At 53.5% G+C, this 13,653-nt stretch overlaps 1 protein-coding gene across 3 annotated transcripts in view; it reads left to right on the top strand.

The window, feature by feature from the left end:
* RAB11FIP3 (RAB11 family interacting protein 3) overlaps window positions 1–13,653 on the top strand; it is a 98,064-nt gene that overhangs the window by 63,450 nt on the left and 20,961 nt on the right. For 2 of the 3 annotated variants that reach the window (XM_055364755.2, XM_055364756.2), the window contains one exon: window positions 6,673–6,708. In XM_055364755.2, coding sequence (XP_055220730.1) covers window positions 6,673–6,708 — 36 coding nt within the window. Of the gene's footprint in view, window positions 1–1,214; window positions 1,350–6,672; window positions 6,709–13,653 lie in introns of all 3 variants that reach the window. The other variant, XM_055364754.2, reaches the window with a different exon arrangement.

The following is a 13,653-nucleotide window of genomic DNA, read 5'->3' on the forward strand; positions in this document are numbered from 1 at the left end:
GCTGTGCATGAGTGAGGCATCACAGGCGGTCCTCAGAGGCAGTGTGCTTGTCTTAGGCACTTTCCTCTCCCAGCGCGTGGTGGTGTCAAGACAAGGGCCAGAGGACTGGGGCGTTTCTAAACTTGGGTCTCTGTGCTTGATAATCACCTCTTCCTACGTGTTTAGTTTGTCCCTGTCTCCTGTTCAGTGTTTTCATTGTTACCTGTTTGAAGTGTAACGTCTATGCTACATTGTATGTTTCACTTTTCACCTTTCTTTACTTGAGCTTCCAAATGGTTTCCCACAGCATGTGGGTCCCAGCGCCCGCGATGAGGCTGCCTTTGCTCCTTTGCCTTCACGTCGCAGACGCAGCACCCCTGCCAGTGGCCCAGAAGCCCTTGGAGGTGAAGTCACAGGGAGGTTAGCTAGCACCACCACAAAGTCGAACACTGAGTTTCGACAGGTCGGTCTTTTTGGGGTTTTTTTGAGACAGGATCTCACTTTATTGCCCAGGCTGGAGTAGTGCAATCATGGCTCACTGCAGCCTCCACCTCCCTCAGCTTCCTGAGTAGCTGGGACTACAGGTATGAGCTACTACGCCGGGCTAATTTTGTATTTTTTGTAGAGACGGGTTCACCGTGTTGCCCAGGCTGGTCTCAAATGCCTGAGCTCAAGCGATCCACCCAAAGTGCTGGAATTACAAGCAGGAGCCACCGTGCCCGGCTTTAATGCACATCTTAAAAAATCACAAAACTATTGTAGATTTATCATTCATGCATAGTTTTTGCTAGAGGTGGTTTTTGGAGTAATCATAAATATAGTACAGTAAGTACAAGTTTACCCGGAGACATGGTTCGCTATCACGTTGATGTGTTTTTGGCAAAAGAGAAAGCAGTATGGTTTTTTACCTTCTTGTTAAAGAAGGGCTTTTGCTTTGCAAGGAGGCTCTCAGGCTGCCCCTGCTTTCTTCTGGGCACCCGACCCAGAGGAGCAGGTGTGTGCAGGGCCCCCTGAGGCTCGAGCTGGTGCCTGTCCTGGGCTCCTGGAGGCAGCTGAGGGATGTGGGCTCACTGTGGTCTAAAGGCAAGAGCCAGAACATTGCACAGCTCATTCTCTCTCCACGTGCTTTTGTTCCACACCATGTCCTGTCCTGTCCCCCTCGGCCCCTCGTGCGGAGTCACAGATGACCACACGGGTCCCCATCCTCTCCTGAACGGATGCTTCTGTCTCTCTAGCACTGACCCTCTTGCCGCAAAGCTGCACAGCATCCTCACTGATGAGGCGTTTGAGTTTTACTGTAGCCAGTGCCACAAACAAATCAACCGCCTTGAGGATCTTTCTGCCCGCCTGAGTGATCTTGAAATGAATAGGTAACTGACCAGTGCCTGGCCTTGCTGTCTGTTCCCAGGGTGTGGGGGACTCCGGATACCCACAGACCCCTTGAGGGCCTGCCCTGACTCCGGTGCTTCCTGAGGCCTGGCCTGGTTGCCCCGAGGCAACCAGGAGCCTCTCAGGCAGCGGGACTCTCCCTGGGGCCCCGCCTCCCCCCCTGCACGCCGTGGGGCCACCAGGGCCCTGCCTCCTCCCCTGCATGCGCAGCCCAGGCCAGTGCTTGTCTTGGTGGGAGGAAGTGACCGGTCTTTGCAAGCTGTGCTGTCTGTCCTGTGTGTGAAAGAGGATACTTTCTGCATTTTACTAAAAGATTTCTTTCACTGAGCTCATGAGACAGAATTGGGAAAGTTAAAGATTAAGTCTTTAAGAACAGATATGTAAACAGCTTTCAGGATTGTCAGTTTAAATGGAGTTTTGTATACTCACAGTGAGCGTGTGAGGGAGCTCACTGTGTCTCAGCAGGGGAGCTCCTGTGACTGGCCCCCATGTCTAACTCCCGGTTACAGAAGACGGTGTTGAGTGCTTTGCACATATTGACGTGCCCGTTAGGCATTGTGTTGATTTCGCTTGCGGTGGAGCCCCTGGGTGGGCAGCTCTCCAGAAGGGTCTGGTGAAGAAACGGGCCACTTTGGAGCTTTCCACAGCAGCCCTAGCCTAGCAGAAGAGGTGAGTGAGCCTACAGGCTCATGCTGGCAATCTGGGACGGCTTCCTGAAGAACGGGACCTGCCCTGTGGGGAGGGTTTGTAAAGGTGGCAGAAAGGTGAGCTATCCTGATGGTTCTAGCATGTTTAGAGGTATTTGTGAAACTGCTTACCTGTCTTGAGCCTGCCCTGTCCCTGCCCCAGGGGGCTTCTGCCGAGGCCCATCCTTGCTGGCGGGCGCTCACTGCCCACAGCCTTATTGAGGCTTCTGTCCTGCCTCTAGTTGCATTTCCAGGGCACTTAACTCTTCTTATGTTCTGTGAAATGCTGTGAAGCACAGGGCCCCCAGCCAGTGCCCATTCAGGTGGAGAGGATGGGGGTGGGGCCTGGCACTGATGGCCATTCTGGAGCATCGGGGGTCTTGGCAGCACTGGTGAGAAAGCAGAAGTGCTCTTTGAAGAGGGCCTTCCCGGGAGACCCGAGGCCGTCCAGAGCCTTCCCGGGAGACCCGAGGCCATCCAGAATCTTCCCGGGAGACCCGAGGCCGTCCAGAGTCTGCCCGGGAGACCCGAGGCCGTCCAGAGTCTTCCCGGGAGGCCCGAGGCCGTCCAGAATCTTGGATTCCAAAGATCCGCTAACCTCTGTTTTAGGGGAAATCAGTTTCTGCCTGCGTGTGTGTTCAGCTAGGGGTTCAAGGCCCGGCGACGATGGCTCAGCCTGCTTGGGGAGGGGCCATTTGTTCTTCCCACTCAGAGACTTGCCCTCCCACTCACCAATAAGTTGAGTGCAAGCATGTCATCTCCGTACATGAAAGTAAGCCTGAAGACTCAGGTCTCGTCTCTCATTTTCTGAAGATTTTTGACATAGAACTGATTTTTTCCCACATTGAGAACTAGCTCCAAGATGGCCATGGTTGCCTCTTCTGGGCTTTGTGGGGGCAGAGAAGGGACTAGGATGTAGCAAAGTACAACTAGCAAGTCCTGTGGAGCCTCACGTCCAGGTTCTGCCACCCCTTTTCCTAAGACTCTTATGAAGCGGGCCAGGTGCAGTGACTCACGCCTGTAATCTCAGCATTTTGGGAGGCTGAGGAGGCAGGCAGATCACTTGAGGCCAGGAGTTTGAGACCAGCCTGGCCAACATGGCGAAACCCTGTCTCTACTAAAAACATAAAAATTAGCCAGGCATGGTGGCACATGCCTGTAGTTCCAGCTACTTGGGAGGCTGAGATGGGAGGTTCACTTGAACCCAGGAGGTGGAGGCTGTGGTGAGCCAACATCCTGCCACTGCACTCCAGCCTGGGCGACAGAGCCAAACTCTGACTCCAAAAAAGAAAAAAAAAAAAGACTCTACCAAGTGGTTAATATGCTATTCAATTCAACACAATCAGGACACACAACTGCCAGTCAGAACATCCTCCCCATAGCCCTCAGTGGAGGAGATCTGAATCTTGCGTTTTAGTTTCCATGGACTTGCCTGAAAGTAAGCTTATTTGGTCATGCTTTGTGGGTGACAACAGGTGACTTAGTCCAGACCACCTCTGGAAGCTTTGATGTCAGATACGATGTCCAGTCACCTCAGAACAGGCCAATAGCTGTTGCATTTTCCAGGTACCCTGCAGCCTCTAAATACATTTCATTTTGTAGGAACTAAGAAGTGTGCCTTACCTGGAGGCATATTTTCTTTTTTCTTTTTTTTGAGACAGAGTCTCGCTTTGTCACCCAGGCTGGAGTGCAGTGACACGATCTCGGCTCACTGCAACCTCTGTCTCCCGGATTCAAGCGATTCTCCTGCCTCAGCCTCCCAAGTAGCTGCGACTACAGGCGCCCGTCACCACGCCTGGCTAACTTTTGTATTTTTAGTAGACACGGGGTTTCACCATGTCTCAATCTCCGGACCTCGTGATCCGCCCGCCCCGACCTCCCAAAGTGCTGGGATTACAGGCTGAGCCACTGCACCCAGCCTGCCTGGAGGTATATTTTCTTTTTTTTTTTTTTGAGATGGAGTCTCGATCTGTCACCCAGGCTGGAGTGCAGTGGTGCGATCTCGACTCACTGCAACCTCCGCCTCCAGGGTTCACTCCATTCTCCTGCCTCAGCCTCCCGAGTAGCTGGGACTACAGGCGCCCACCACAACGCCCGGCTAATTTTTTGTATTTTTGGTAGAGACAGGGTTTCACCATGTTAGCCAGGATGGTCTCAGTCTCCTGACCTCGTGATCCGCCTGCCTCGGCCTCCCAAAGTGCTGGGATTACAGGTGTGAGCCACCGCACCTGGCCACCTGGAGGTATATTTTCAAATTATAAATCCTGTTGCTGGGCTGCCAGTCCAGGCCCTGAAAGGTCAGTAGGTAAACTGAACGATGAGTCTGTCCTGTCCTATTAGTTCTAGGGAGTCTCAACAATAATAAGATAAAACTAAATTAGTATTAAGGCTGGTTGTGGTGGCTCATGCCTGTAATCCTAGCACTTTGCGAGGCTGAGGTGGGCAGATCACGAGGTCAGGAGATCGAGACCATCCTGGCTAACATGGTGAAACTCCATATCTACTAAAAATATAAATTAGCCGGGCATGGTGGCAGGCGCCTGTAGTCCCAGCTACTCGGGAGGCTGAGGCAGGAGAATGGCGTGAACCCGGGAGGTGGAACTTGCAGTGAGCCGAGATCATGCCACTGCGCTCCAGCCTGGGTGACACAGTGAGACTCCATGTTAAAAAAAAAAACCTGTATTAAAATATACATTATTAGTCTCCAATCGAGAAAGGAGAGCCACACAGTAATTTGAACAGGGACAGTTTAATACTACAAAGAATGGGCTGGGTGTGGGCTGAAATCGCAGTGCTTTGGGAGGCTGAGGTGGGAGGATCACATGAGTCTGGGAGGTCGAGGCTGCAGTGAGCTGTGGTTGCACCACTGCACTTCAGCCTGGGCCACAGAGTCATACCTTGCCTCTAAGAAAAGATAATGCAAACAAACAAAAAATTTAAAAAATCATTAGGGAAAGGAAAAGAATGTCACAGGCTATGGGAGTAATGAGGCACTGGTTGGGATGAGTAAAAAGAACTCTGCAGAGTGTAGGGACAGCAGCCACAGGAGCAGCCGCCACCCAGGGCCGGGGCAGAGCCCCCCAGCTACAGTCACTGCCACCCAGGGCTGAGGTCTGCACCAGCTGCAAACGGGATGGTGGGGACGCCACCATGCTGTCAGGGCTTGTGGGGAACCTGCCTCCTGGCTGCCAGGAAAGCTATTCCGTTGCAGGACGCTTGGCAGAGGCACCCCCTAGAGAACAGCTACCCGAATGGGGTCGGGGAAGCCCCTGGCTCTGGCTACAGTGAGCAGGATGCTCCCTGGAGTAGGTAGTGGGGAGACTGCGGGTGTCGGAGGGCCCTGCAGAGAGTGGTCAGAACCAGGAGGCAAACCTCTTCCTGCTGTGTTCGCTCCACGGCTCCCTCTGCTGATGACACGCAGCATCGTGGAGGAAGAGCCTGCTAAGGGCCCAGCTCTGTTTCTACAGGGCAAGTAAAAAGGATGGACTTAGAGCCGAGGGGCTCTACGTTAATACCTGGCACAGCAGCTGATTCTCCTCCAGTAGATTTCTTTTTTTCTTTGAGACAGAGTTTCACTCTTTGTTGCCCAGGCTGGAGTGCAGTGGCGTGATCTCGGCTGACTGCAACCTCTGCCTCCTGGGTTCAAGCCAGTCTCCTGTCCCAGCCTCCCGAGTAGCTGGCATTACAGGCATGCGCCACCATTCCCAATTATTTTTGTATTTTTAGTAGAGACAGGGTTTCTCCACGTTGGCTAGGCTGGTCTCGAACTCCCGACCTCTGGAGATCCACCCGCCTCAGCCTCCCAAAGTGCTTGGATTGTAGGCATGAGCCACCATGCCCGGCCCCTCCAGTAGACTTTTCTGCCTGACCCTGGAAAGAAAATCAGAGGTGTTTTTGAGACAGGTAAGCTGAAGAGAGATGTGGCTTTGTGAGTTCCAGGACCGTGATGGTTCCCAGGCCCCAGGGGTGAGGGTGTCTTCCTGCAGGCTGAGGCTAATAGTTCGGCAGCTAGACTGTAAAATACAACTTTGGACCTCAGAAATGAGGGAGAAGGTAAGTTTGGCCCATGTGCCACTGCAGATGGTTAAATCAGACAGCTGATGTATAATTGGCTACATTTACTGCCCTGAAATGGCAACGGGAAAGGTTTCCAAACTGATGCCTAGGCAGGCGTTCTGAGCATGATGCATCAGTGCCTGAGTCGAAGCCAGCAGCAAACTCTCCTGTCACAGCGGGGCCTGGGTCACTTTTCACTTGGGGGCCTCCGAAGGCCAAGCGTTTGGGGGTAATTTGGCTTCAGAAGCATTGGGACAGTGCAGCCGTCGGGTGGGACCAGGTGTGGCGCTGGCCTCTCAGTCGTGGTCTGGGGTGGCTGCATCTGGAAGCCTCTTTGGGGGCTGGAGTAACAAGACGTATGCGGCCTCACCCCGGCACCGCCGTGTCCTTGCTGTTTTGCTGAGTGAGCATTTGTGCATGGACTTGCCTGGGGGGCCCTGCATGCCGGGAGCACTGCTGAAAGGCCGCCCACCCCGTATCTCCACAGCCTGAGTTTCCTGCTTCCTCCTGCTCCTCTCTGTCTGTTCTAACAATTTTCCTGTTTATTTTGTTTTCTGCACAGTCCGACAAAGCGGCTCTCCAGCAAGAAGGTGGCAAGGTAGGTGGGTCTCTGGTTCCTGCTGAAAAACGTTCTGAAGTGGATTATTAATCATAGTTTTTTAAAAAACATTTTAAAATTTTCTTTTCCAAGGTATTTTTTAAACTCCTGCAAGTTACTTTACACGGTTTGGGGCTGAAGGTATCCTGAGGGAGTGTTGGGAAAGGGGTTTCCAGGGCTGTGAATTTGGACCCGGATTTGTGACCAGGGAGGGTACGTGTCAGAGCTTTTGGTGCTGGGCCTCTTGTGTGTTCACTAAGGTCTGGAAGGGGCCGCCATCCCCAGATGTCTGCTCTATGTTAGCTCTGAGGTAGCGAGACCCAGTGAGGAGCGTGGCTTCTCAGAGCCGGGTCTGGGCAGCTCCCCAGGGTGAGTCGAAGGTGAGGGATGGGTCTGACTCCAATTCCTAAAGACCATTTCTTCATTTTTCAGCTTTGTATAGATCTGTTGGCTTCCTGCTGTGAAAGATGGCAACATACACTTTTATCTTCCTCCCCTGCCAGTTCTTACCAAAATAAACATGCAGGGTTAAGGCCCTTCCCAGGGAGCCATGCAGTGTGGCTGCCGGGTGGCCTCTGCTGCCGTCAGAGTCTGCCTTTGTATCTTTATCTGCTTTGCCTTCCTAGTCTCCGTCCTGCTTCGTGGCCCAGCCTCTGGCAGGGCTGGGAGACGCCTCTCCAGCTTCCTCTGGAACATCCCCTCTGGAGCCTCCTCTCTGCCCTGTTGTGCCGGGCGTTCTCCAGGCCTCGTGGCTGTGGTCCTGGACGGGTCTCCCCACACTGGAGGGTTCCTTTGTTTCGGGGGTTGGATCCTCTAGCTCCCTGGCCCCGTCTTCCTTCTCATTTGTTTTCTCTGGTTTTTGTCCAGCATATCTTCCTGTAGCTTCTTGAGAAAAGAGGTGCTCAGGAGATAAACTTGAGCTTGGGTTGGTTTGTACTGTGAGAGTGTGGATCATTTTCCTGTAAGATTTTTGACGGCATTGCTTATCTTCTAGAGCTAAAGTTGTTACCGTGAAGTTTAACCTTTCTGACTCGGTTTCTTTGGGACTAGCCTGAGCAACTTAGTGAAACCCTGTCTCTACAAAAAAAAAAAAAAATTAAAAATTAAAAAAAAAAGGAAAATAGGCAAGGTCTAGCTGCGTTGCCCAGGCTGTAGTGCAGTGAGTGGTAATTCATAGGTGCAAGCATAGCTCACAACAGCCCCAGACTCCCTGGGCTCAAGTAATCTTCCCACCTCAGCCTCCCAGAATTCTGGGATTACAGAGGTAAGCCAACACACCCAGCCAAGAACAGAAACCTTTTGTTTTCCATTTTCTTTTATTTTGAGACATTGTCTTGCTCTGTCACCTGGGCTGAAGTACCATGGTGCAATCACAGCTCACTGCAGCCTGGACCTCTCAGGCTCACTCCATCCTCCCGCCTCCTCCTCCTGAGGACCTGGGACTACAGGTGCGCATTGCCAATGCCTGGCTAGTCTTTTAATTTTTAATAGAGATGGAGTTTCACTACGTTGCCTAGCCTGATCTTGAGCTCCTGGGCTGAAGGGATCCTCCCACCTTGGCCTCCCAAAGTACCGGGATCACAGGCGTGAGCCGTCACACCTGGCCATGGGTGGAAACTTTTTTTTTGTTTCTCTTCTCTTTTCTTGGCTTTCTTTTCTTTTTGAGACAGTCTTGCTCCGTCTTGCTCTGTGAAGTGACATGATCACAGCTCACAATAGTCTTCACTTCCCAGACCTCCCAAGCTCAAATGATCCTCCCTCCTCAGCCTCCCGAGCAGCTGAGACCACAGGCGCATGCCACCATACCCAGATGATTTTTAAATTTTCTGTAGAGACAGGCCCAGACTGGTCTTGAACTCCTGGGCTCTAGCAGTCCTCCCACCTCGGTCTCCCAGAATGTTGGAATTACAGGCAGGAGCCACCGCGTCCCACTTGTTTTCCATTTTCTGTGATTTTAGGGGCTAAGGGCTAGGGGCTAGAGGAAGCAGAGGTGAACGTCATCATGCATCTTTTTCTAACTGTCTTCTTGCTCACCCCTTTCAGAAAAGCATTGAGCTGGCCGGGCGTAGTAGGTCACGCCTGTAATCCCAGCACTTTGGGAGGCTGAGGTGGGTGGATCACCTGAGGTTGGGAGTTCAAGACCAGCCTGGCCAAAATGGAGAAACCCCATCTCTACTAAAAAAACAAGATTAGCCAGGTGTGCTGGCAGGTGCCTGTAATCCCAGCTACTCAGGAGACTGAGGCAGGAGAATCACCTGAACCCTGGAGGCGGAGCTTGGAGTGAGCCGAGATTGTGCCATTGTACTCCAGCCTGGGCAACAAGAGCGAGACTCCATCTCAAAAAAAGAAAGAAAAAGAGAAGCATTGAGCTCTTAGGAACGTGACGTGCATCCCCAGCTACACTTCTGTTACCACTTCAGCATCACCTTCCTCCCCACTTCATCAAGTCTTTTACTCCAGACAGGCTGCAGCTGGTGACATGAAAGACCGGTCAAGGCCAGCTGAGGCATCTCCTTGAGGCCTCCCGTGCCTAGGATGGGGCGCAGCCTGCAGTTGGCTGTCACAGCCTTGTGTCAGAAACACCCTTTAAAATTTAATGTTTCCTTCACGGGTACCCTTTGGCATAAAAAAAGCCCAATCTGAGCCGGACGCGGTGGCTCACGCCTGTAATCCCAGCACATTGGGAAGCCAAGGTGGGTGGATCACGAGGTCAGGAGTTCAAGACCAGCCTGACCAACATGGTGAAACCCCGTCTCTACTAAAAATACAAAAATTAGTCAGGCATGGTGGCGCACATGCCTGTAATCCCAGCTACTCAGGAGCCTGAGGCAGGAGAACTGCTTGAACCCAGAAGGCAGAGGTTACAGTGAGCCCAGATCACGCCACTGCACTCTAGCCTGGGCGACAGAGCAAGACTATCTCAAAAAAAAAAAAAAAAAAGCCCCATCTGCAGTTACCTGTCGTTAGAGTTTACAAAACAGAGACCTCTTCTGCAGTGTGTCTATCCACATGTAAATATATGTACACAAGATTTAATCTGTTGTTTTGCCCCAAATCTGCCACAAGAGGCTAAGGAAGAGCAAAATAACCGTCGCGATTCGCTTCTCACAGTTCTCAGCCCTTCGCGCTGAACTATTGCTGAGATGGTGGGTTTTGCCAGCAGCCATTGTAGCCCCCGGGCCTGGCTGCATTGCTCACTTCCCTCAGCCTTGTTCTGTCCCTGTCCATGAGATGGAAGTGGCTTTCTCCAGTCAGCTGTGTGTGCAGAGACCGGGGGCTCCGGGCAGAGCCGAGTCCATCAGGACAGCAGGAAGTGCTCACAGCAGGCAGGCTCCCCGGGCCCTGGGTGGGAGGCCTCAGGGATCCCCGTACCTCCTCGCTCACCAGCCAGGCTCGACCTACTGCCCTGTGGGGCAGGTCAGGCTTTTTCCACAGCTGCCTCTCTGGGAGGAGGGTCCTCCCAAGTGAGGGTGTGGTGTAGCTGAAGAACCCCTCTTTCTAGGGGATTTAAATAAGCAGCCCCAGCCGGACGCGGTGGTTCACGCCTGTACTCCCAGCAGTTTGGGAGGCCGAGGTGCACAGATCACGAGGTCAGGAGTTTGAGACCAGCCTGGCCAACATAGTGAAACCCCATCTCTACTAAAAAAACAATACAAAAAGTTAGCTGGGCATGGTGGCAGGTGCCTGTAATCCCAGCTACCTGGGAGGCTGAGGCAGGAGAATGGCTTGAACCCGGAAGGCAGAGGTTGCAGTGAGCTGAGATTGCACCACTGCACTCCAGCCCAGGTGACAGACTCTGTCGCAAAAAAAAAAAAAAAAAAAAAAATTAAATAAGTAAATAAATAAGCAGCCGCATGACCCATGCTGAGGACCCTCTGCCTCACGTTGGTGGCCACGTGTGGTGGCTGCACGCTGGGTGCCTGGGGATGGCTGTGTCCCCGAGTCAGCCCCAGAAGTGCCTACGCCTCTAGGACAGCTCAGAAGTGCTGACAGGCCCCAGGCCGTGGCCTCTCAGGATGGGCTCTGGGTTGCAGCTTCATGCCTGGAGTGGCTCATGTTTGGGGGCAAGGTCGTGGGCATTTAAGAGCAGCGACTGGCCAAGAACATGATCTGTATCAGCAGCAGCTTTTGAGAATCTGATGAAATCCCCAGAGCCCCAGAAGGGCGCCGGTGTGTTCCAGCTGGTGCACGTTCACAGGGCTTGTCTCCAGGAGCGAAGATGCCATCTTTTTCCCCCCCTCAAGAGCGTTTATGGGGAAAAAGATGGAAATGTTCAAGCCCAGTCCGTACTGAGAAGCAAATCGAACTTCATACACTTGGTAGACATTTTCAGTGGAAAAATATTAACATTTTATGGAATTCTTACTCTACTATGTCCCTAGCCAAGCTGTTTGTATGCATGACCTTGGTTACACCTCAGTTGCCTCTAGACCCCCATTTCATAGGCAAGGAAGTTCGGAGAGGGTCCCCCCATTTCATAGGCAATGAAGCTCGGAGTGGGTCCCCCATTTCATAGGCAAGGAAGCTCGGAGAGGGTCCCCCATTTCATAGGCAAGGAAGCTGGGAGAGGGTCCCCCATTTCATAGGCAAGGAAGCTTGGAGAGGGTCTCCCATTTCATAGGCAAGGAAGCTGGGAGAGGGTCCCCCCATTTCACAGGCAAGGAAGCTGGGAGAGGGTCCCCCCATTTCACAGACAAGGAAGCTGGGAGAGGGTCCCCCCATTTCACAGGCAAGGAAGCTCGGAGAGGATCCCCCATTTCATAGGCAAGGAAGCTGGGAGAGGGTCCCCCCATTTCATAGGCAAGGAAGCTGGGAGAGGGTCCCCCCATTCATAGGCAAGGAAGCTGGGAGAGGGTCCCCCGTTTCATAGGCAAGGAAGCTGGGAGAGGGCCCCCCCCATTTCATAGGCAAGGAAGCTCGGAGAGGGTCCCCCATTTCATAGGCAAGGAGGCTGGGAGAGGGTCCCCCCCATTTCATAGGCAAGGAAGCTCGGAGAGGGTCCCCTATTTCACAGGCAAGGAAGCTGGGAGAGGGTCTCCCCATTTCACAGTCAAGGAAGCTGGGAGAGGGTCCCCCCATTTCACAGGCAAGGAAGCTGGGAGAGGGTCCCTCCATTTCACAGGCAAGGAAGCTGGGAGAGGGTCCCTCCATTTCACAGGCAAGGAAGCTGGGAGAGGGTCCCCCCATTTCACAGACAAGGAAGCTGGGAGAGGGTCCCCCCATTTCACAGGCAAGGAAGCTGGGAGAGGGTCCCCCCATTTCACAGGCAAGGAAGCTCGGAGAGGATCCCCCATTTCATAGGCAAGGAAGCTGGGAGAGGGTCCCCCCATTTCATAGGCAAGGAAGCTGGGAGAGGGTCCCCCCATTTCATAGGCAAGGAAGCTGGGAGAGGGTCCCCCCATTTCATAGGCAAGGAAGCTGGGAGAGGGTCCCCCCATTTCATAGGCAAGGAAGCTCGGAGAGGGTCCCCCATTTCATAGGCAAGGAAGCTGGGAGAGGGTCCCCCCATTTTACAGGCAAGGAAGCTCGGAGAGGATCCCCCATTTCATAGGCAAGGAAGCTGGGAGAGGGTCCCCCCATTTCATAGGCAAGGAAGCTGGGAGAGGGTCCCCCCATTTCATAGGCAAGGAGGCTCGGAGAGGATCCCCCCATTTCATAGGCAAGGAGGCTGGGAGAGGGTCCCCCATTTCATAGGCAAGGAAGCTCGGAGAGGGTCCCCCCATTTCATAGGCAAGGAAGCTGGGAGAGGATCCCCCATTTCATAGGCAAGGAAGCTCGGAGAGGGTCCCCCCATTTCACAGGCAAGGAAGCTGGGAGAGGGTCCCCCCATTTCATAGGCAAGGAAGCTGGGAGAGGGTCCCCCCATTTCATAGGCAAGGAAGCTGGGAGAGGGTCCCCCCATTTCACAGACAAGGAAGCTGGGAGAGGGTCCCCCCATTTCACAGGCAAGGAAGCTGGGAGAGGGTCCCCCGATTTCACAGGCAAGGAAGCTCGGAGAGGATCCCCCATTTCATAGGCAAGGAAGCTGGGAGAGGGTCCCCCCATTTCATAGGCAAGGAAGCTCAGAGAGGGTCCCCCATTTCATAGGCAAGGAAGCTGGGAGAGGGTCCCCCCATTTCATAGGCAAGGAAGTTCGGAGAGGGTCCCCCCATTTCATAGGCAAGGAAGCTCGGAGAGGGTCCCCCCATTTCATAGGCAAGGAAGCTGGGAGAGGGTCCCCCCATTTCATAGGCAAGGAAGCTGGGAGAGGGTCCCCCATTTCATAGGCAAGGAAGCTGGGAGAGGGTCCCCCATTTCATAGGCAAGGAAGCTGGGAGAGGGTCCCCCCATTTCATAGGCAAGGAAGCTGGGAGAAGGTCCCCCATTTCATAGGCAAGGAAGCTCGGAGAGGGTCCCCCCATTTCATAGGCAAGGAAGCTCGGAGAGGGTCCCCCCATTTCATAGGCAAGGAAGCTGGGAGAGGGTCCCCCATTTCATAGGCAAGGAAGCTCGGAGAGGGTCCCCCCATTTCACAGGCAAGGAAGTTCGGAGGGGGTCCCCCCATTTCATAGGCAAGGAAGCTCGGAGAGGGCCAGTGCTTTTTAACGGTCACGCGGTTCTGAGCATCAGGCTGTCAGCCCGGAGCCTGGCTCGGTACTGAGGTTCCCAGGATGTATAAAGAACTGAACACGCACCTTTGCTGTTGGCTCTTCTGTGCAAGTGCTCTGAGAGTTTTCTGTACTCCCAGCAAGTTTGGGTTGGTACAGATTCACCACAGCGAATCTGACCACGTGGTGACCACAAGCACGCGCTTACTGCGCGCCTAAGTTCACACTCCCTGGAGAAGCTCCTGCCCCAAGGCCGCAGCCTATGGGCCTCTGCGTCCACGCAGGACCATGAGGCTGTGTCCCCGAGCCTGGCCCGGGTAGTAACTGGCATGGCCTGCGGTGCTGGGGGTGTGTCCAC

Source organism: Gorilla gorilla, chromosome 18, assembly GCF_029281585.2.
Source record: "Gorilla gorilla gorilla isolate KB3781 chromosome 18, NHGRI_mGorGor1-v2.1_pri, whole genome shotgun sequence".
NCBI lineage: Eukaryota > Metazoa > Chordata > Mammalia > Primates > Hominidae > Gorilla > Gorilla gorilla.